At 33.8% G+C, this 22661-nt stretch overlaps 1 protein-coding gene across 1 annotated transcript in view; it reads right to left on the minus strand.

The window, feature by feature from the left end:
• The window catches only part of BCL2L11 (BCL2 like 11), a 48057-nt gene that overhangs the window by 14166 nt on the left and 11230 nt on the right, over window positions 1-22661 (minus strand). Inside the window, 1 exon segment of the mRNA XM_069075566.1 lies at window positions 5800-5909. Coding sequence (XP_068931667.1) covers window positions 5800-5909 — 110 coding nt within the window.

Genomic DNA, 22661 nt, shown 5'->3' on the forward strand with positions numbered 1-22661 from the left:
CATGTGGCCCTCCAGGTCCACGGGTTCCCCATCTCTACCTTAGATAATAATTAAATCACTGAGCCTTAGTTTCCTCATCTCTAAAACAAGAATAATATTTTATTCTTCATGGGAGGATAAATAAAATAAATGCAAAATATTTTTTAACCATAAGGTGCCATATAAATTTAACATATCATTACCAACACCATTTGAACTGTAATAATCCTAGACTTTTAATAGCATTTTTTTTTGAGCTAAAAGAGATCTTAAAGATCTAGCCCAATACTTTTTGACAGATCAAGAAATGGAGCCCCAAATGTACCCCTTCATCTGTCAGTATGACAGTTTTCCAGCCTGTAAAAAATTCCCATATCAAATACATATTTACTACTTGGGCTTCTCCATTCTTATATTTTTTTTAATAAATTTTAAAGTTTATAAATTGGCTCAAAAACTATTATTCAAAAGCTGTATAAGATAAATTATAAACATTTAAACAAGTTATGGCTATTTTCTATATAATATTTAAAATTTTTAAATAACCACTCTTTAGCAACAGTGCTGAATTGTTTGATGTTTTTCTTAGTTGTTTCATTTGCTAGTCTTCTAATTTGCACAGTATCCCAGATGTTCTGCCTTCCTTTCCGGAATTTTTCATAAGACTTTGATGCATTTGTCAATTGAAAACTTCCACACGGTGGCAATGACATTCTGTAGTGGAAACATTTTTTTGGCATTAAAAATTTAATTACCACATATTACCCATTTGGGGACTATATATTAACAAATTACCCATTTAAAACTAATTATATATCATGTAATATTTATAGCTAATGTACTTATTAATAGGATTGTCACAAATGCCTAAATACCATACTACAAAGATATTGCTGTTAACACAGAGAATACACTACTAATTTTAGCCTTGTAAAATTATTTCAAGTAATCCTAATGCCATTTATAAGCTCATTTCAAGAGCAGAATTAAAATAGTCATAGCACAACAATGACGAACAAAAAATAAACACAAATTAAGTGCCTAACATAGGTAAGGAAAGGTGAATATTCAAAAGGATAAAATGGTCCCTGTCTAATCCAAAAGCAGATACAGTTTGAGTGCCATTAGTTTGTATATTAAGGTATATTTTGTTTTATTAAAGATAAACTATATTCCTGAAAACTACATATAATGAAATGTATGTAAAAGGAACTTTCTAATTTACCAGGCAAGTTTCACTATTTGAAGGAATCCTGTGAAACCATGCTTTGCCTTAATTTCCTCTCTCAGGCAAAATTAGATGAAATTTAGTCTTGGGGCAAGAACACACTGTTCTGAGAGACCTCAACCTCAGATAAATGCTCACCGAAAATGGAATGTAAATTAACCACAACCCCAAAGTCACTTTGTTCTGGGGTTCAGTTAGCTAGCATTCTAACGATGCTGTAAGAAAATTTATTTTGTATGCTAAGCCTCATCTCAGATATATGCTCATTTCCTCCCTAAGAAGTAAAACCCAAAAAAGACTGGAACTGTCCATCAAACGTATGCATTTATGTTTCTGAAATGATTACATATTTGAATGTGCATATGGACATATATCTGGATGAGTAACAGTGCAGGTGTACCACCTGCACTAGGTCTGAAGTGAGAATTCATATTTGGTTTGAATAAACACAGCTGCATTTAGCTGAGTGCCCAATCAGCCATTTAAACACACACCAATGCACAAATCTGGGCCCACATTTGGGTATACCCAGATGTAGCATATGTTAAGAGAATCAAATATAAGAGTTAAAAATTAGTTCTAGACTACTATGTACACATTAATACTATTACTAATAAGTTAATTCAAGAATAATATAGTTACAGTCCAAGAGAAGAGAAGGTAAGACATGCTATTCCAAGAGAGCCAAAGAAAGGGCACTCAGGACCTGGTGTATGATTCTAAGTCGATTGTCTGTACAACCTTGTCTCTGGTCCTAACTCACCGAGGCTCAGGAAGGGAAGTTTTCTTAATTTCCCATTAAGTTGCCAATTCTTGTTAATGCCACCTCTACATTTAATGGGTATGTCATCTCCTTTTTTCGACTCTCTGGGCCACCAGATCACTTTAATTTTGGTTCTCATCTCCTCTCTCTTGAACTTCCTTAATAGCCTCCTAATTATTCCTCCTGAATCCTGCCTCTCCCCAATCCTACTCCAAGTTGGAGTATATGATCTCTGACAAACTAACAAGCACCTAAATGACCTTCACCAAGGTCCTTTTGGAGTCTTAAAAAAGGATCTAATTAAATTAATCTTTTAAAAAATCTCCTAGCTCTTATGCAATATATGAAATTTTACATTATTATGGATATTTTTCATTTAATGTTCATATCACAAAACATTAAATTTTCTTCTTCATTCCCATTAGAATGGGAGGTCTTTTAAACCAACAGAAAAATACTTAAATGTTATGGTTACATCCTAAATGATCAATCAACAAACATTTATTAAATGCTTACTATTAACCAGGCCTGAGCGATTCAAAAACAAAAGTGAAATCTTGAGAAGACAGAGAGGGCACTAGGAGGTAGTGAGATGAGGAAAAGTGTCACGTAGAAGAAGTGGCAGTGTACCTGAGACTCAAGGGAAACTATGTATGCTAAGAGATGGAGAAGGGGGAGTACATTTCAGGTATAGGGGACAGCCAAGCCATTAGAAAAATATACTTAATGAGAAACAGTAAAAAGGACAATTTAGCTGGAATGTAGAATAAGTCAAAAAGAATGATCTTTGATAAGGCAATTTTACTCATATCTGCTCCTTTTGGTTACTGAAATTGTTCGATTCCATAAACTAGTGTGACAATTTCTGGGAGATGTGTATGACAGGTCTTTGGTATAAAAAAACCACATTTGATTTAAACATGATTACTATTTGAGGTTTAAATTACTTTATAATTTGTTATTGTTCAGTACTGTAGGACTCCGAGTAACCCCCTAGACCTCTGCATTCCAGACTCTTCTATCATACTCTACTATCTCCCAAAGTCTGCCCAAGTTCCTGTTTATTGTTTCCATGATGCTATCCATCTCATCTTCTGCCTTCCTCTTTTCCTTTTGCTTCCGATCTTCCCAAACATCAGGGTTCTTATTATGTGGCCAAGTATTTAAGCTTCAGCTTCAGTATCTGCCATTCCAGTGAATAATCTGAATTAATTTCTTTAAGTATTGACTGAATTGAATTTGCTGTCCAAAGGACTCTCAAAAGTCTTCTCTAGCACCACAATGTGAAAACACTGATTCTGAGGCACTCAGCTTTCCTTGTAGTCTAACTCTCACAGCCATACATTGGTATTGCAAAAACCATAGCTTTGATTATACGGACCTTTGTTAGGAATATGATATCTGCTTTTCAGCATGCAGTCCAGATTTGCCATAGCTTTGTTTCTAAGGAGGAAGCATCTTTTGATTTCATGGTTGTAGAAGCCGCCTGCAGTGATCTCTGAGCCCAAGAACATAAAACTTGACACTGCTTCCTTTTCTTCTTCCTCTATTTGCCAGGAAGTGATGGGTCCAGTTGCCAAGATCTTAAGTTTTTGATGTTAAGCTTCAAGCCAGCTTTTACACTCTCCTCTTTCACCCTCATTAAGAGGCAATTCTTCACTTTCTGCCACTTTAATGGCCACTTCTGCCATCAAAATGGCATTGTCTGTACATCTGAGATTGTTGATATTTCTCCTGGTGACCTTAACTTTGGCTTTTGATTTGTCTAGCCTGGCATTTAGCATAATGTACTGCGCATATAAGTTAAATAAATAAAGTAATATACAGCCCTATTATGCTCCTTTTCCAACTGGTTCCAATGGTATTGTTCTGGTACTTCCTAAACAGTTCTAAGATCCTTTAATAAATGAGATACCCTATGCTGCAATATTTTCAGGGCAAAAAGTCAAGGAACACGCAGTACACTAATTCCTAAAGCAAAAATTTTAAACTATCCAACAAAATTATTCAACTATAGATCCAAACTGAAGAAAAGTCTTTGTCTAAGAGTGAAGTCTGCCTCTGCTTTTCTCTGTCAGGCCTTGTTATCTAAGAATATCATCAAAGACAAGCTCCTAACCCTAGAGATTAAGTACATTAAAGATGTTTTATTTCTTATCTAAGGGTTTTTTATTAAAAGCTTGACTTTTTAAAGTATTTTGATAACTATTTCAATATATTTGAATTTCTTCATAATGCTTTGTATTTTATTGTATACATTTAAAAACACTACTCAGAGAAGAGTCATTGGCTTGATACCCACCCTAAAATTGTCCATAGCACAAAAAAGATTTAAGAACCAATCTGTACAAATCCCTCAAATAATTTAGACCTCACATAAATAGGGTAAAAAAAATCTATCATGGAGGAGCCTATATGAGAAAACAAATTATAAAGTGTAACAATAAGTAAAAGAAAGCTTTTCCTATTAGTCTGAAAAAGAATTGACAATAAAAACTCATAATAAAATGTGAATAAACAGAAAAACTGAAACTTGAAAATAAAATATCAACCAGTATACACATCTTCTCCATGACAATTATTTACAACCAAAAACATTCAAATGTTTAAAATGTAACTATTGGGCCATACTAAATACTAAGTGAAATGATTCTTAAGAGAAAGCTATCTAAAAAAATTAGTAACATATAAGAAATCCAATTAAGATCTTAACATAGTAAAGGATAGAAATGACAGAAAAATAAGAAGAATCATATGGATAGGTTTTATAAAGTCTATGTATTTTTCCTTAGATAACACTACAGAAAATACCTGCCTGCTTCATACTACATAAATTTTTTCTTTAGGAAAAAAGGCTGACTAAAAGTACTACGATGAAAGAATACATATTCTAGATTAGGAATCTGGTTAAAGTTTCCCCTCTAACACTAAGCAGTCATGTGACCTTGGGTAGTAAGTCACATGATCTCTCTAAGGCCCAAGTTTTTTCATCTAAACAGGAACCTGATGAACCCTAATCAAAAGTTTCTCCCAACTCTATCCATTTGATTCTATAGATCATTAAACAGGACACAACCATTATTCACAGCAACACAATCCTTACAAATAAGATTAAAAATGAAATCAACAAAAAATTCAAATATATATTGACAGCTTTAACCCACAAAGTTGACCCTAAGTTAAATGCCTATAATTTTTTAAAATGAAATTCCATATTTTAAGTAAAATCATAGGTATTCTCATCAATGGCAAAAGCACTATGAAAATTAATAATACTTAAGAAAATCACATCACAGAAAATCAATAAAGTCACTGGGCTAGTTCATTTTCAATCAAACTAGTGTTAACAGAAGTAGTATTTCTAAATTTCTAAAAATGCTTATCTTACATTTTCATATCTTACCTATATAAAAATAATTATACAAATCTAACAGCTAAGGCTATATTGTTAAAGTGGCTAAGGCTGTATATTTAAAGTTTTAAAATTTTATTTGTAGTCAATCATTTCAATTGACTAAAACTATAAGTTTAAATTCTCTTAATTTTGATCTAAATTATTCTAAAACCTCAAAAGTTACATTAAAAAAACCCCAAACCCAACAACAAAAACAAAAAAAAACCCCAAAACTTCTCATGTAAATTTCTTGAATAATACTTTAAAAGTATTGTTCATAAAAATAAAACTTGTTATCTACAAATGAATTTAAAATATTTTGTTAATTTAAATTCAGGGATAGAACTCATACATAGGAGGAAATAAAGAAATAAAAGCGTGTATATTTAAGAAACAAGGCCATTAGGCAAAAAGAATAAAGAAAATTTAAGTTACCCTTCTTGGATAATAAGCATTAAACTCATCTCCAATACGTCGCAATTCTTGTGCAATCCAAATTTCTGGCCGCATATCTGCAGGTATTGATTGAGCCTGCCTCATGGAAGCTGTATCAGAACAAAAAAAGAAGTTTGATATTTCCTAAGATATGTATAAAAAAAGATACAAAAATAAAAAAGAATGCTAACATACCATCTTGCCTTAAGACACCTAACATTAATGACCAGGGTCCCAGAAAGAAAAATTAATGTCACTATCTATTATATAATTTAGGTTCACAGAGAAGGGCTATGGGTTATCTGGGGTTTTTTTTGTTTGTTTTTGTCTTTTTGGAGGGGGAAAGGCAGGGCAATGGGGTTTAAGTGACTTGCCCATGGTCACACAGCTAGTAAGTGTTAAGTGTCTGAGGCCGAATTTGAACTCAGGTCCTGACTCTTAAGGCTGGAGCTTTATTCACTCACTGTGCCACCTAGCTGCCCTGGATTATCTGTTTTAATATTTTAAAACTCAGGTTTGAAATAACAGAAGTTAACATTCTCACAGGTCTCTCATTTTTAGAAAGACCATGACTGTCCAAGGTGTATTATATCATTTATAATTACATTTGAAAAATATTAAAATATTTTAAGTATCACTATAATACTGGTAAAGAAATAGGCAGTTTCCTGGGAGTTTTTAAGTTTCATGTAGATCTGTTCATTGAAATAAATGGCCATTCTATTTTAAAGTTCTGTAAGTAATAATAATGATACATTCAAAATCCATTCTACAGATTTTAATATCCTTTCATTTATATATATTTTATTAGAGATTTACAATAGTACCATTTTGTAGTATTACCCTCATTTCATATCTAGAGTGTAACAACTCAGGCTCAGAAACTTAGAATCATTTGCTCAGACAAATAACAAATAAGGCTAGGACCAGAACTGAGAAACCAACTTAGTATTCCCTATTCCAAATACCATTCCTTTATTTTTTTTTAAATGGTTTGAGTTTTGATAACTAAATAGAATTTAAGTATAAGAGAACTGATATAGAATAAGATCACAGTATTGGTGCTTAGGTATAGAAAGCATATAGTCTTTGCCAATTGTAAATTGTGGACTCAATGAAAACAATATAATTTTATGTTTTGTCTACATAATTTAAAGTAGTTGATAAGCATTCATTCGGTCGTACAAAATACCATACACACTGGGTACAAGAGCAAAGGCATTTTTCAAAGGACAGAAAAGAGGGAAGTTAGACCTTTCATTAAGCTGTCACTGACATTTATATCAAGTAAATTTATTCATTCATTCATTAAAAGCTATGTAGCAGTCAAAAAATGGGCAAGAACCCAAATGTGAGTCACCAACACACCCCACCAACATACCCCTAACTCTATGCTATATGAGAAGAGCACACAAGACAGAATGCTCTTCTCATATAGCATAGATTTTTTTTTAATGTTACAACACAAGAGAAATGTTTTAACATAATGAGTTTAGGCAAAAAATTCAGGATCCCTGGTTTTTGCTGCTTTTGTCATGATCCACATAGCTCACTTATAAAAAGAGAAAATAAGGAAATATTAGTTCACATCACTGCAAAGTACTCAAATCTTAAGATAAAGTATTGCCAAGTACAGTCATAGAATGATCCAGACAGAATGTCATGTTGGCACTGATTTACATGTTATACAGTTTCTAAAGAAGATCACTGTTACCTTTCCTTTCAATCCCCTTTATGGAACATCCAAAATAAATACTGACTAAAAATACAGGCTCTGGAGTCAGAACCTGGGGTCAAACTCCTACTGCCATTTAGTACCTATGGAACTGCCAGCAAGATCCTTAAACATTCTGGGCTTCAGTTTCCTCACTGTAAAATGAGGGAGTTGAACTAACTGGTCTCTAAGGCTCCTTTCTCACATTTAAAATCATGTAAAAAAAAGATAATGACATCTTCTCCCAAGTCTGAAGATCCCTAACATTAATAGCCAGAATCCCAGAAAGTCTAACATACACTACCTGTTGTATCTAGGTTAGAATACTGGCTACCAATTGTCAGTTTTAATTTCTCAAACTTCAGGGACCGAAAGAGCAAAAGTTAAAAATACTTTTACACAATTCCTATTTCAGAAAGACCATGACTGTCTAAGGTACACTACTATATAATTATACTTGAAAATATTAGGAGAAAAAGTGACAGTGACATATATAAAGTGTTTCGCAAACTTTAGAGCCCTATGCTAGCTATCATGATTATAAGAAACATTAGGAGAAAATGAACATATTTTCTCAGGAATTTTTAAGTTTCATGTAGAAACATAGCTGTCTTATTTCAAAGTTTCATGTATAACATTCAAAATCTATTTTTATCATTATGTTCAGGCATGCTAAGGCTTATTATAATTACTAATATAAGTAATGGTAATATCCAAAATATGGGGAAAATACATGATTACTGGTGAACTATAACATTGGAATAGTGGCCTAAAATAGCATCAGCAGGTACAAGACCTGGGAAAGGCTTCTAAAATAGCTCCTTTGCGTAGGGATTATTTTGTTTTTCTCTTTGCACCATCAGTGTTAAAAAGTGGCAAAAACACAGTAGGCATTTAATGAATGCTCACTGAATTAAGTAGATTTATAGGAGAATATCAGTATGAATTATACTGGATAAAGGGGCCTAGAAAGGCTGTGGATAGGGTATCCACCTTGAGATAACAAATACATTCAAATATAGGGATAAAAGACAAGCCAAACTAAAACCATCCATATTCCACACAGAAAATGTTTAAAAAAAAAAAGGAATTGAAAAAATCCTTAAGGAAATTTCAGCATGTCAGTAAGATTTAAGGAAGGAAATATTTAAAAGAAGTCATCTGGGTTATGGTACATTCAAGTAAATTAAAAGTCATTTATTATCATAAAGTGCACCTTATAAACCTAAAGATAATAACTTTTATTTGCAAAGACCAATTGCCACTAAAAATGACGCCTGATAGAAAACTTCATAGCAGAAATATAAACCAAATTTCCAGGTGTTCAAATCCTTTATAAATATAGCCAAAATACTGCTATGCCAAAATCATTACTGTTCTTCCTAGTATTCTTATGTCAGTCAACCACTGGTTCCTCCATGTTATGTACAATGTACTATCTCTCTCTTTTGTTTTGGAGGGCAATTGGGGTTAAGTGACCTGCCCAAGGTCACATGGCTAGTTTTAGTGTTAAGTGTCTGAGGCCAGATTTGAACTCAGGTCCTCCTGACTCCAGGGCCGGTGCTCTATTCACTGAGCCACCTAGCCACCCCCTGTACTATCTTAATGTTGTCACTTTACTTTGCTTGTGAAAAAGACAGCCATAGTACTAAAGGAAAAGTACACTAACAAAATTTATAAAAGATATACAAAATAGCAAAAATCGTAGTTTGACAAATGCTTAGTATGAACATGTATTAAACCCCCTTTTAAAAGTCTTTTTTAATTTTTTCTTTCAAAAAAAATTATTAGTCCTCACTTCCACCCCCACCAGCAAATAAAACCCTCAATATATAGTTGCATAGATCAGCGAAACCAATTACCACAGTAACCACGCCTGAAATTGTATATCTCTTTCCTCATTTTAAGTACAACCCCTTGGGTCAGGAGGTGAGTTTCATCTTTATTCCTGTGGATTTGTGGCTTATCACTGTGTGGATTAAGAGCACATATCTGTCAAAGTTGTTTTCTCTATAATATTGTGATTACTGCATATATTCTTTTCTAAGGTTCTGTTCACTTTGCTCTGCATCAGTTCACTGAAATCTTCCCAGTTTCCTCTGAAACTGTCCATTTTGTCATTTTTTAATAGTATAGTAACATTACATTCACATATTACAGTTCTTTTAGCTATTACCCAATAGGACATCCCCTTGTATCCAATTTTTGGCCACCATGAAAAGAGTTGTTATAAATGTTTTTGTACATATGTATCTTTTTCTTCCTTCTAGCATTCATTAGGTTTTAATTAAATTATAAACTCCATGTGAGCACAGAACAGGGAAGGTACTGCCTAGTCTGCTTCTCCAGACCCTAGTGAAACCATTTTGAATTTCTATTAAAAATGTTATTTAACTGTGTTGTTTTGTGAAGACTAGTCTGATTTATGATTAGAAGCATCATAAAATCAGGCAGTTAATATCATGAGTTAGTTTATAAAAAGTTGCACATAACCAGGGAGTCACTGTGAATAAATTTTAAGAAGCCTCTACACCCAACAATAACAGGGCCTAAATTCAAATTCAAGTTCTGTTATTTGTGTATGACCTTTGGGCAAAACATTTATTCCCTCTCTCTCTCTCTCTGGGCCTAAGTTTCTTCAATTATAAAAAAATAAGTGAATTGAACTAGATTGAACACTAAGGTTCCTTACCGATTTGTATTCAAAACTATTTCTTATAACCTAAAAAGACTAATAGTGGAAGGGGAACTTGGGGATCCATCCAGGTCAACCTGCCCTTGTTGGGAACAAGGAAATTTTGGGAAAGTCTAGAGTACATTAAAGTAGAAACTGATGTTTAGGAAAATTAGCCATATAATTTTTCATGTGCTCATGAACTCTGTAAGTTCAAACTTACAAATTCTGTCAGACTGACTGACACAAGAAGAAAACAAAAACAGGAGACTCAGGAATAAGAAGGAAAAGAGATGCTGTATCTTTGATTTCTATGGTAACTCTCCTTGTGATAGCTGGCAAAAAGGCTGAAGAGAAAAGGATACATTAATAGCTGTGAAAAGCTAGGACTTTTTTTTAAATGTTGCCCTGATCTGAAGTGACCCAAAAGTGCTATCTTCCAAGGGATAAGACTTGAGTTAGGTTTAACTGTAGTTATCACTAATATTTATGGTTTAGTTTAAAAGGTACCAAAGTGTTTGCCTCTTTTAAAACATTCTTGGGGTGGCCAGGTAGCATAGAGAGTAAGATGACTTGGGGATCAAATCTGGGCTCAGACACTTGGCACCCACCCAGAAACACCTGGCTGTGTAACCTTGAGCAAGTTACTTAACCCCAATTGCTTAAAAAAAAAAAAAAAACATTCTTTACAAAATAGCCTACTTTACCATGTAATATAAACTGTCAGACTAAGCAGGTTAGTGGATAGAGGGCTGGGATTGGAATCACAACATATAAATTCAAATCCCAATTTAGACTCTTAGTAGCAGTGTGACCCTAGGTAAGCCACTTAACTTCTAGGTGTCTAAGGTGACTTCCTACCACTTATCATAGACAGTATGTGATTTTGGATGCAGGGAATTTCTCATAGAGGAATTCTCTATTCATGAAACATTAACTCTTAGCTATCTGAACAAAGCTTTATTTTGATAGAAAGCTGAGATATATGTTAACCTATCTCAACTAACCACATTTATGGCATAGGCTTATTAGTCTGGACTAAGAAGACAAGACACCTGACGCCATCTGGTGGCAGCACCTCCCAAATGCAGTTCTGTTCTTCTGAATATTAAATACATCTTACTCAACTTGAATGTGCAAGCTTATAAAGTGATACCATGTGTTATGCTCCTGCTGAATTTTAAAAATAGGAATGTTTGAAAAGAAAATTATAATTTTTTAAAAATCTGTATCGAAATTAATACAGCACAAACTTCAAGAACTAGCTCTTCTGAATAAAAGATTTGATAAATTAAAAAATTTCCATATTATACAGTTGATACCACTTTGACACATTCTTGAGGGAAAAAAACCCTAAACCTTTTCCTTAACACCATTTAAGACAGTTAAATTCAAGTACATCTGTAGTCAGAGAATAAACTTTAAAAGTAGAAAGGAGAATGGATCAAGCTAGAAGACTATAGTCTAATTGCTCAATTTGTTAGAACAAGATACCAATATTAAAAGTTTTCATCCTCAAAAAGTTCAGTTTTATTCTATTCCAGAGTTATATTAGCATCTATAAGCATGGCTAAACTTTGGACAAATGGGACCTGGGAGAAGTCTAGCTTAAATCACCAACACTGAAAAAAATAATTCATATCAGACAGTCAGTATTATCTTTGTATAGTATCTTTCACCCAATTTCCCTTTTTTTAGCCAAAGATCTGGTCATATTACTTCTTTGGTCATAATTCTTCAATGGGTCCCTATCTGCCTACTGAGGCAAGTTCAAATTGCTTTACCTGACATTTTCAAGGCCCTCTATAATCTAGTTCTACTAAACCTCTCCAATCTTTCCCCACTACTTATTTCCATGCACACTACATTCTTTGTATTTTCCTGCCTCTTCTAGAGAATCCCTACCTATCATTTAAAGTCCCATTAAGATTGTACTCGTGAAACTTTCCCTGCTTCCCCTTAATTAAGATGACCTTTCCTTCTTAGACCTCACATAGCACCTTAAACCTCTATTTAACTTTATATTATAGGAGTCAAAAATTATGTCTATAAAGGCATGAATCTAGTAACCATACTTTTGGATCCATAATTTCAACAAACTTGAAAAGTATGCATACATTTTCTAGCAATCAAGAATTTCAATGAATTTAATATTAGTTTTATTCAGAATAGTTTATGTCCCTCTGAACAAAAGCGAAAATTCTATTGGCAAAAAGGAATGTTAGGTTCATTTTTGCTTATGAAAAATATGACCCTAGTATTTTAAGACTACATTTTGTTCCACCAATCTGCCCTCAATAAACTTTTTAAATGAATTTTTATTTCTTTTGTTTTAAACATCACTTACATTTCACAATGTATCAAACCTTTCCCTTTTTCCTCTTCCTAGAGAGCAATCCCTTACAAAAAAAAGAAAGACAAAAAACAAGTAAGCAAAACTAAGTAGCACATTGAAAAAAAACTGACATTATCTGTAGTGTTCCATTTCTCCCTACCACTCCCTGTACAGAAGGGAGTGAGTTGCCTTCTCATATCTATCTCTTGGTCATTATAGTTTCATAGCATTCCATTTTAATGATTTTGTTATTCTTTCCTTTCACATCATTTTTAGTCATTGTATATACTTTTTTCCTGGTTCTACCTACTTCAACCTACTTCACTCTAAGTCTCTCCATGTTTCTCTGTATCCATCATTTCTTAAGAGTAAATTAAGGGGAAGCTAGGTGGAGCAGTGAATAGAGCACCAGCCCTGGAGTCAGGAGGACCTGAGTTCAAATTTGCCCTCAGACCCTCAACACTTACTAGCCATGTGATCCTGGGCAAGTCACTTAACCTCAATTGCCCTGCCTTCCCCCTACAAAAAGTGAACAAAAACAACAACAAAAAAAAGTACATTGATATGCCATTATATTCTTTGCTACTACAAAAAGTAATGCTTCCTTTTTATCACTAATTTCCTTGGATATGGCTAGCTATGGAATCTCTGGGTCAAAAGGGTATGGTCATTTTTAGTCACTTTCTTCAAATAATTCCAAATCACTTTCCAGAGTGTTTGGACTACTTCACAGCAAGTCAATCAATATAACCATTTTTCTGAGACCTTTAAAATTGAAACCATGTAACCAGTCAAGTTTTTTTTTTTAATATAGGGTATAAAAATGTTGGCCAAAATTTAATTTCTACCAGATTTTTTTCTAGTTTTCTCATCAATTCTTTTCAAATAGGCAATTCTTTCTAAGATATCTTATATTTTCAAGTATATTATAATATATATGATTTAGTCCAAATATTTCTGATTTTTCCTTATTTTAGAGTTCTGTTTTTTTTAAACCAGTACCAAATAGTTTCTATAATTACTGATTCACAATACAATATAGAATAATTATAGTTAATGACATAAAGTATATTCCTTTTCATTTCTACTTTTATTCATTATTTCTTGGAGGGCAATTGGGGTTAAGTAACTTGCCCAAGGTTACACGGCTAGTTTTTTTGTGTGGGTGTTAAGTATCCAAAGGCCAAAACCGAACTTGGGTCCTCCTGACTCCAGGGCCAGTGCTTTACTAATTATTTCTCTTGATAAAAAATACTGCTTTTCTAAATAAATCATCTTATATTTCCTAGCTCTGTAATAAAGCTCAGGTTATTAAGTATAGTCCTAAAGCTGTAAATTAATTTCAGTAGTATTATTATACTGGCATAGCCCAAGCAGTGAACATTGACTATCCAAACAATGTTCATGTTTGATTTATCTATATAGGTATCAAGTGGCACCAAGAAACTTTAAAGAATGCAATAGAAGTCATTATTAACAAAAAACTATCCCAAAGATTAAATAGATAATGAAATTTTTAAGTAGTTATGTATCTGTCTTTAATCCTGCTAGAAAAATTTATTGTTAAGCTAAAATGCTATCTGGCTAAGGTTTTCTTCCTTTTCCCCAGAGAAAATAATATCATAAGGTATTGATTTTAAGCATGAGACTTGTTAGAAAACTTTTTTTTTTCCAAAGAAAACATTCAAAAATACAATGTAAATGGGCAGTTTTCTATCATTTGTGGAATATTTCTAAGGCAAAAAAGCTGTTTTGTTGCCCAATATAAAATCCATTAATGTATTTATACGTACACATTTCTGAGTAAGTTAATGTTCCCACTCATAAGTTAATTTCAAATCATAAAAGCTCTTCAATGCAGGAAATTAATATCGTGGTTAAGTGGTTGCTAGTGAAATCAATCTGGCACTTTCAGAAAGGACTTTCTCTAGTGCTGTCAGCAAGTGCAGAAAGATCAAAAATCGAGAGTGTCATCACAATTAGCTGAAGCAACACAGATAAACTTTTCAAGTTCATTTCAACACTTGATAGCTTTCACTAACCGCTCATGCACTAAGTATTTTAGTCATAGCATTACACAAACTGCAACTGTTTGTAAGGAAAGTGCTGGGAAGGAGAAAAAAAGGGATGAAGATAATTATATCAGAAGAGAAAATTTTTAAAAAAGTTTTATTAATGCATTTCTAACCCTCACCACTCTGCCAAAAGGAGGGAAGGATGCTTTATTATCTGTTCTCCAGGATTGTTTTTTTAATTATGCAAAAATTCAGCTCCCCTTTTAATGTTCTTTTCATTCCCTTTATTGTATTGTTTCTTTTAATACAGCTTATTTCACTGTTTCAATTCACTCATATCCTCCCAGGTTTTTCTGAATTCCTTATATTCTCCAGATTTTATTCTACACAACATTTAAAATGATAATCTCTATGTATAACTAATATTATTTACATGAAATCAAGATTACTATTTGAAAGTCATTTGCCATGTTACATATGCTACACAACTCAATTTGATATAACTGAAAATAGAAAAAATGATTGGTATGTTTCTAAGACAAGATTCCTTATTTAAGATTTTAAAATATTAGCAAAACAGTAATTAAAAATGAAAATCACGTACAAACTAATTTCACTGCAGTAACTATGTGGTTGACTTCTAAAAGTTAGTTCCTATTACTAGGGCTTCAAATGTGGTGCTTTTTGATAACAGAAATGTTCTTTTGAGAAAATGTTTCTGATGAAAAAAATACTATTTGCTTCCAGAAAGAGAACTGATGAACTCTGTAGACAAGCTGAAGTATAATTTTTTTCACTTTCTTTATTTCTCTTACTGGTTTTTTTTTTTGCCGTATGTCTGATATGGAAATGTGTTTTAAATGATTGTGTATGTACAGTTGATATAATATCACTTGCCTTCTCAGTAGGTAGAGGAGGATTAGGAAATGGACAGAATTTGAAACAAAACAAAAAGTGTTAAGCATAAATAATTTTTTAAAATAAAAAAGAAAATTACTTTCATAAGCCAATAACTAGAATCAAATATTTTTTCTAGACTTAATAAGACCCTACCTGTACCAAATATAATAGATTACTAGACAAGGAATGAGAAGTATTAGAATTTTACTCTGTGTGTGTGTATATATGTGTGTGAGTGGGTGAAAACCACTGTTGGTATAAACACTGTAAGAAGAAAAGAAGTCTTATGGAAAATACTAGGAAACCTAAAACAAGCTGCTTTCATCAAATCCCAGGCTGACCATTTACAAACTGCCAATCTAGTATAAAACTGAATAGAAGCCTAGAAAATATTTTGGTGTTCTAATGTTCTAATTCCACCCTTTTACATTCTGTCTCAAATACTAATGGTATGTTGGGTTGTTTCAAAAGTCAATATATACTTTTTTTTATTTCAATATTTTTCTTTTACATGAACAGAATGACCTTTAGGGGCTGAAGGTAGCAAAGTCCAGCACTTAAATTTCACTGATGAAGAGAGAGATCTCCTCAGAAGAAACAATTTACCAATGTAAGCAATTTTTGTCTGGCACTTACTCAATTTGCCTGGGGTATTGAGGGGTTTAATGCTTCACCCAGAATCAAAAACCTATATATTTAAAAGGCAGAATTTGATTTCAGGTTAAGAATATCCATCTATACCAAACTACTTGCAGAATTTCTCATTTGCCACTAATCCCCCATTCAGTCTAGAGCTCAAAACTATCACTTTTATTTAGATTATCAGTAGAAACAAAAATTCTACCTTCCTACCCCAGTGCCCTACACACTACTCTACCAAGTGCCCAATGTGATCTTAGGCAAGTCATTTAAACTCTCAGTACACTCTAGGCAACTCTGTAAGTTGCAAAGCAAATGCCTATCTGCATTGGTAGAGGGGGGTCCCTTAACCAATGAAATCAAAAGTGAGACCAAAAACAAACAAAAATAAGAAACTTCATTTAAAAACCATAAACCAAAATATTTTAGTGTGGCTTTCAAGAGCTTTTAATAAAAGAAAACTGTGAACATGGGTGTTTGGTTTTCTCTGCAAGAAACTAGTCACAGATTAAATTAACGTGTTGATGCCAAGATGTTAAAGTTGATTAGGTAAACATCTGGTTTCAATAGTTCCATCTTCAGTTTAAAAAGTACATGTCTTTTCAGATGAAAATGACCTGAGTTTATGTACGTATGATTAAATGTGCTTATGATTAAAAGACTATAACTTATAAAATCTTAATTGATCTAGAGCATTTTTTCTCTTAGAAGATCAAAGCCCTTAAGTTTTATCCCTCTTAAAGATGAGAAGAGATGTTCCCTTGTATGTGAAGATCTTTCTACTGCTTGTTTAAAGAATTTGTTGTTTTTCATTGGAATTGTTAAATTTAACCACTATATGTCTTGGGAGTTTGCAGCCTCACTTTTTTTTTATCCCCCCTGAGGTGATCCATGGAATCATTTGAATGGTAATTCGCTTTGTGTTCAAAAGTTCTGGGCAATTTTCTTCCATTATTTCTTTAGAGTGCTCAGATTTTTTGACTTGTCATATACTTCTAGGAGACCTTTAACTGTGTCTCTCTACGTATCAGGTCTTCAAAATCAATATATTTTGTTTGTCTAGTGATCATATTTTCTTTTAACATTATTGCTTTTTTGCTTTTCTTCTTTCAGATTGTCCTTTACTTCTGTATATTTATATTCATAATTCTGGGTTCTCTTTTGTTTCTTTGGTAATGCTTGCCACAATGGATCCTGTTTTTTCTATTCTGCCAATTATTTCTGCTATGCAGGCCATTAATTCTGCTTTTAAAATTTTTCTTTTAAACCATTTAAGAAATATTCTATGCTCTCTTGGGAATCCACAGGATCCTCTGCTTCATCAAGTGTTGGGGTTCATTTTCCTTTATTTTTCAACATTTATTCATAGATTTCTGGACTCTTTTAGTCATATTCTCTTTTGTTATTATTATCTTCCTTGTTACTTTATCTGCTTAGACCCAAAGATTTTAAATTGAGTTTTCTTCTTTTTGAGATCTTAGATAATTTTAGTTTATTTTTTTCATTACATACTCCCTATATAACTTTCTGACTCCTGTTCCTTTAATGCTTATTTCCCTAGGGGCTGGACCTCAAAGCTATCTCAGTCTCTTCTAAAAACACAGGACTCCAGCTGTGCCAAAAATGACTTCTGAGTAGACAGAACTAGACTCAGCTAGATCCTGGGCTCTTTCCCTTGGGCATAGTGGAATGTCCCTTCCCCCAGCTCCCACTGTTCTTCAGTTCTGCTGCAATACAGAGCACTGTCCAATTGCTGTCCTAGTCCAAGCTAGCTTCTGCCTCTGTTTTTGAAGCACTTAGAGGGGAAGGTTTCCAGTTGAGTTCTGTTGCAAACCTAAAGGTTGGCTTGTGCAGATTTACTGTGACCTCTCAAATATTTACTTTTAAACTAAACTCTACATACTAATTCTAACATATACCTGCCTAAAAATTATTCTAAAAATAATTTGCTTTGAATTTGGAAATATAAAGGTGTATACTTCATAATTTCAAAGACGTGATTTCACTGATTTGGCTATTCCTTTCCCCAACACTGATTCTAACTCCTTTTCACTTTAGTAAATTGTCTTTATGAGTTGATACATGTAGCTAGAAAAAATTCATCTGGTTGCTAACCTACTGCTGACAACTTTCTTAAAAATTTAGCTGGACTGATAATCAATCATTAAGAATGCATTAAATGGAGCTATGTCTCAGGTACTGTGGATACTCAGGTGATGATCCACTACTAGGCTCATACTCAAAGGCTTTTTTATCTTGGTGGTACTTGCTAAAACACCCTAAGTGTGTTTAAAGGTTGCTCTCCTCAGGAGAAATCAGCATTTTTCTTTAATTCCCCTCCCCCAGAACAATGGTAACAAGATTAGTTATACAGCAATATAAAAATACAGAGTCAGTATGACAGAGCAGAAAGAAATCTAGCCTGGATGAAGAAGACTAGGATAAACACTTCCTCTGACATGAACTGGCCCTGGGTAACAAAAGCCTTTAACCTCCTGATGCCCCCAACAACTCTGAGTTGCAGAGCAGGTGTCAATATGCACTGGTAGAAGGTATTTACTTTCTCCCTGGGAATTCCCCAAAGTCCTAAATTCGCAGATATGGACCCCAAAAAGGATAAAAATCAAGAGGAAAAAGACAACATTTTAGTTGCATTATCTTCTCCTTGAAGTACAGTATAAGCATTAGTATATTAACACCGAATAAAATTTCAATAAGAATGTCATATGTAACCTATTGTTTTAAGGGTAAGTATTAAATCTCGACGGCTATAAGGACAAGTTCTATAAAAAAGTCAAAAATAATAACAAAATTTGGTGCTCAAAAAGCTGCCAAGTTTTAACTGCTTTAATCAAGAATATATCTACTGTAAGAGATCAAGTCTGCTTAAGCACTTAAGAATTATAATCACTATTCAAAAAAGCAAAAGTAGTAATTTGTTAGCACAAACAAACCATTAAGTTCAACATAAGTTTTCTCCAAAGGTGAAAATCATTTGAATTTCACAGGAGTTGTATAAAAGGTAAATTTAATCCTTCCTTCTCTGGTAGGCACATTCAGAAACATTTAAGTCTCTAAACTTAGGACAACTAATGGATGGTAGTTCTACTCCTGACAAAACTGAGCTGCATGTCTCATCTGTTCTTATCATCTAATGAGTTGATGTGTATTTGTTTCCCCACAGATGATTACTTCTTCTACTGAAGAAGGAAAAAGTCCTGTAATGGGTTCTAACCAAAAGGCTCAAAGTGCATGACCAAAGCAAGCTAAAAATAAAGATTTTCAAATTCCAAACCAACTTTTTTTGAATACTGAATCATACTTCTTCTAAATGCACACGTCTTCTAATATTGTTCACAAGCCATTTCTTATGTTAATTTTTTTGTTGAAGATTCATGACTAAAAAACTCCACAAAGTTTAGTGACCAACTAAGTTTCTCACTAAACATTCAATAATGGCTTTTACTATGTTCTACAGGACTACTTCTCCTAAACACACTTACTGAAGAGAAAAGTTGCCTATTGTACAAAATAAGGGGGAAAACCTAACTAGTTTATCATCCAGAAAACAAACAAAAAAACCCCTGCTTTTTCTGGTCTGGTTTTCTCTCCCACAATCTCTGTTCCCTGGCTTGCTTCCTACAACTGATAACTTTTTTTTGCCCCAACTATTCTCTGGCCTCTACTCTATCCCCCAACAAAAACATTCTGGAAGCTAAAAACCAATCAGATTCATTTAAACCTGACCCTTCCCCTTCCAATAACACCTAAGCTATTCCACTGCATGTTTTTGGAGTTGACTTGAACTCTCCAGAGGCAGGAAGTGCACACGTATCCAAGAACTCGAGTGTTAATGGACTCATTTCTCTTGCCAGGGCCTCAAGACCACTATGCCTGAGATTTCTAAGCAACATCCCTTGTATTTCTTCCCAGTCCTATTCTGAAAGTTCTAGACCTTGATCCAGTATGAAGAAGTTGATAGGATGCCCTAACCTGGACATAATCAGTATTATTCCAGGGAGAGAGTGGTAGAATCCCTTGGACTGCCGAAGCATCCTTTCCTTGTTGTCCCTGCTTCCTGGTTGCAGTGGGCATCTCCAGTTAAATAATGTGAACTTCCCTTGATTATGTCAAATAAAAAAGCATAATGCTTTTGGCATTTTCTGCTTCATCCAATTCTTTTGGAAGCCCTTGAAAGCCTAGCAATGGACCTGCCAGTATCTTATATACACATATTTATGAACAATTTTAAATATTTGCTCTCAAAGGTGTTCTCTCTAAATCAATTGTGCCATTACTTAGATATTTAATAACCATCACCAGAATCTTTAAGCCAGTAGAAAATGAGTTGAAGCTTTGACACGAATGGGGGAAAATAAGTGTCCTCTCACTAAGTTTGCAAATCCTTGGAATACCCTGCAGAATTTATTTTAGTCAATTTTGGTAGATGAAACCCCTCAACAGAGAACCTTCACTGTGGTACTAACAGATATTTAGCTTTCAAACATACTTGGTCCACACTAGTAAAGTGGAGTCATTTTAATACTCGGGACTGTGCCAACAAGCCAGCTCCAGACTTTCCTCTTCTATCCAAAGAACCTAGGGGAAGATTAATTTCTAAGCACTTATCCATAATTCACCTTATACCTAAGATTCTGTGTACCTACCCAGAATTGGACTGCAGTTCCTCTTTTAACAGTCTGTTTCAACTTGACATACTAACAAGAACTTCCTTGGATAAACAAATTAAAGACCCAAAAGGGTTTCACTTTTTAATCACACATAAATGGATAGAACAAGACTATAGTCAAAGAAAGGGAAAAGTACTTTTAGCATCTTTTTTTTTAAAAAGTCCTTTACTAGGGGCGGCTAGGTGGCACAGTAAATAGAGCACCAGCCCAGGAGTCAGGAGGACCTGAGTTCAAATCTGACCTCAGACATTTAACATTTACTAGCCATGTGACCTCGGGCAAGTCATTTAACCCCAATTGCCCTGCCTTCCCCACTCCAAAAAGCAAAAAATTTAAAATTAAAAAAATTTTTAAAGTCCTTTACGTCTTCTACACAACATTCTAAGTATATCATAATACTACTTTTACTGATTATTCTGAACTAAGAGATAATAATGAACTTGGTCTCCCATATGTGACAGGAGAACTATATCACTAACTCAATCTAAAAATAATTTATAAATCCTGAATTCCTAAATATATCAAAGAACTGGAAGTAAATATGAAATAAATTCAATTTCTTGACTGTGACTTCTAACGTCACAGCTATCATTACTATATATCCATTAAGGTAGAAATATTTTAAAAACTATTAGTCATTCATTTAAAAATCTGAATCAATTTTTTTCTGAATGTTTCTCACTGGGAGGTGAATTTTCCTCCCAGTGTGACTTCTATACCCCCTGAAGTACTCCAATGACTATAGTCACAGACTCTTTCCAAGAGAAAGTAAGAGGTATATTTTCCCTAGCTCACTGGCTAGACAAAACTGAAGTGACAAAGCAAGTAGAGATCACTGAAAAACAATGATGTCTGGGGCAGCCAGGTAGCACAGCAAGTAAGAGCACCAGCCCCAGTGTCGGGATGACCTAGGGATCGAATCTGGGCTCAGACACTTAGCACCACACCCAGAAATAACTGGCCGTGTAACCTTGAGCAAGTTACTTAACCCCAATTGCTTTAAAAATAAAGAAAAAGAAAAAAAGAAAAACGATGTCAGAGCTTAGAGACCATGTGCTCAGGGCCATAGATGACAAAATCATGGCCCAAACAGTAGAAGTAACTTGCTCTAGGCTATGGACAAAGCTCTAAGTTCCATTCATCTGTTAGTGCCCCTCTGAGTACGCAGAGTCCTTCTTCAACAACATAGTAACTTACATTAAACTTTAGTGCTTATATTTGTAAACAGGGATCAAACTATTCAAATTGAACAATTGTATATACCACATGTAAAGGAATGACTTGGATGAGATATCAGTAATCAACCTAGATAGAGTGATGGTAGTATGCCGCAAGGCTTAGTTCTTGGCCCTGTCTATGTTAACTTTTCAAATCAATAGATTGGAAGAAGATTTAATTTGCACACTTTTCAAATCTGCAGATAACACTAACCTGAGAGGGATGACTAGTGGTACAATGAATGACAGAACTGAAATTCAAAATTCTTGACAGACTGGGTCTATTGTTCCATCCTAATAAAATGCAACAATAAACAGAGATATAAATTCTTGTATTTTAAGGTTTTTAAAAAAGGTGAACAAGTATCAAATAGAGGAGACTCAGTTTAGTAACCAGGAACTTAGATTAAAAAAATTTTGGCATTTTGGCCCAAGATGAAAGAATAATATGATAGTGCTACTGAAAAGGTGAGTGCATTCTTACAATGCATTAACAGAAATATAATATCTAAGGGGTGGCTAGGCAGCACACTGACACTGGAGTCAGGAGGACCTGAGTTCAGATCCAGCCTCAAGCTTATTTAACACTAGTCATGTGACTTTGGGCAAGTCACTTAACCCCAACTGCCCTGCCCTCCCCCCTCCAAAAAAAAAGCAAAAGAAAAGAAATATAATAT

The sequence above is a fragment of the Petaurus breviceps genome, unplaced genomic scaffold, assembly GCF_028583685.1.
Source record: "Petaurus breviceps papuanus isolate PSGF00001 unplaced genomic scaffold, PetGlider_PUasm1.0 90919, whole genome shotgun sequence".
In the NCBI taxonomy this organism is placed as follows: domain Eukaryota; kingdom Metazoa; phylum Chordata; class Mammalia; order Diprotodontia; family Petauridae; genus Petaurus; species Petaurus breviceps.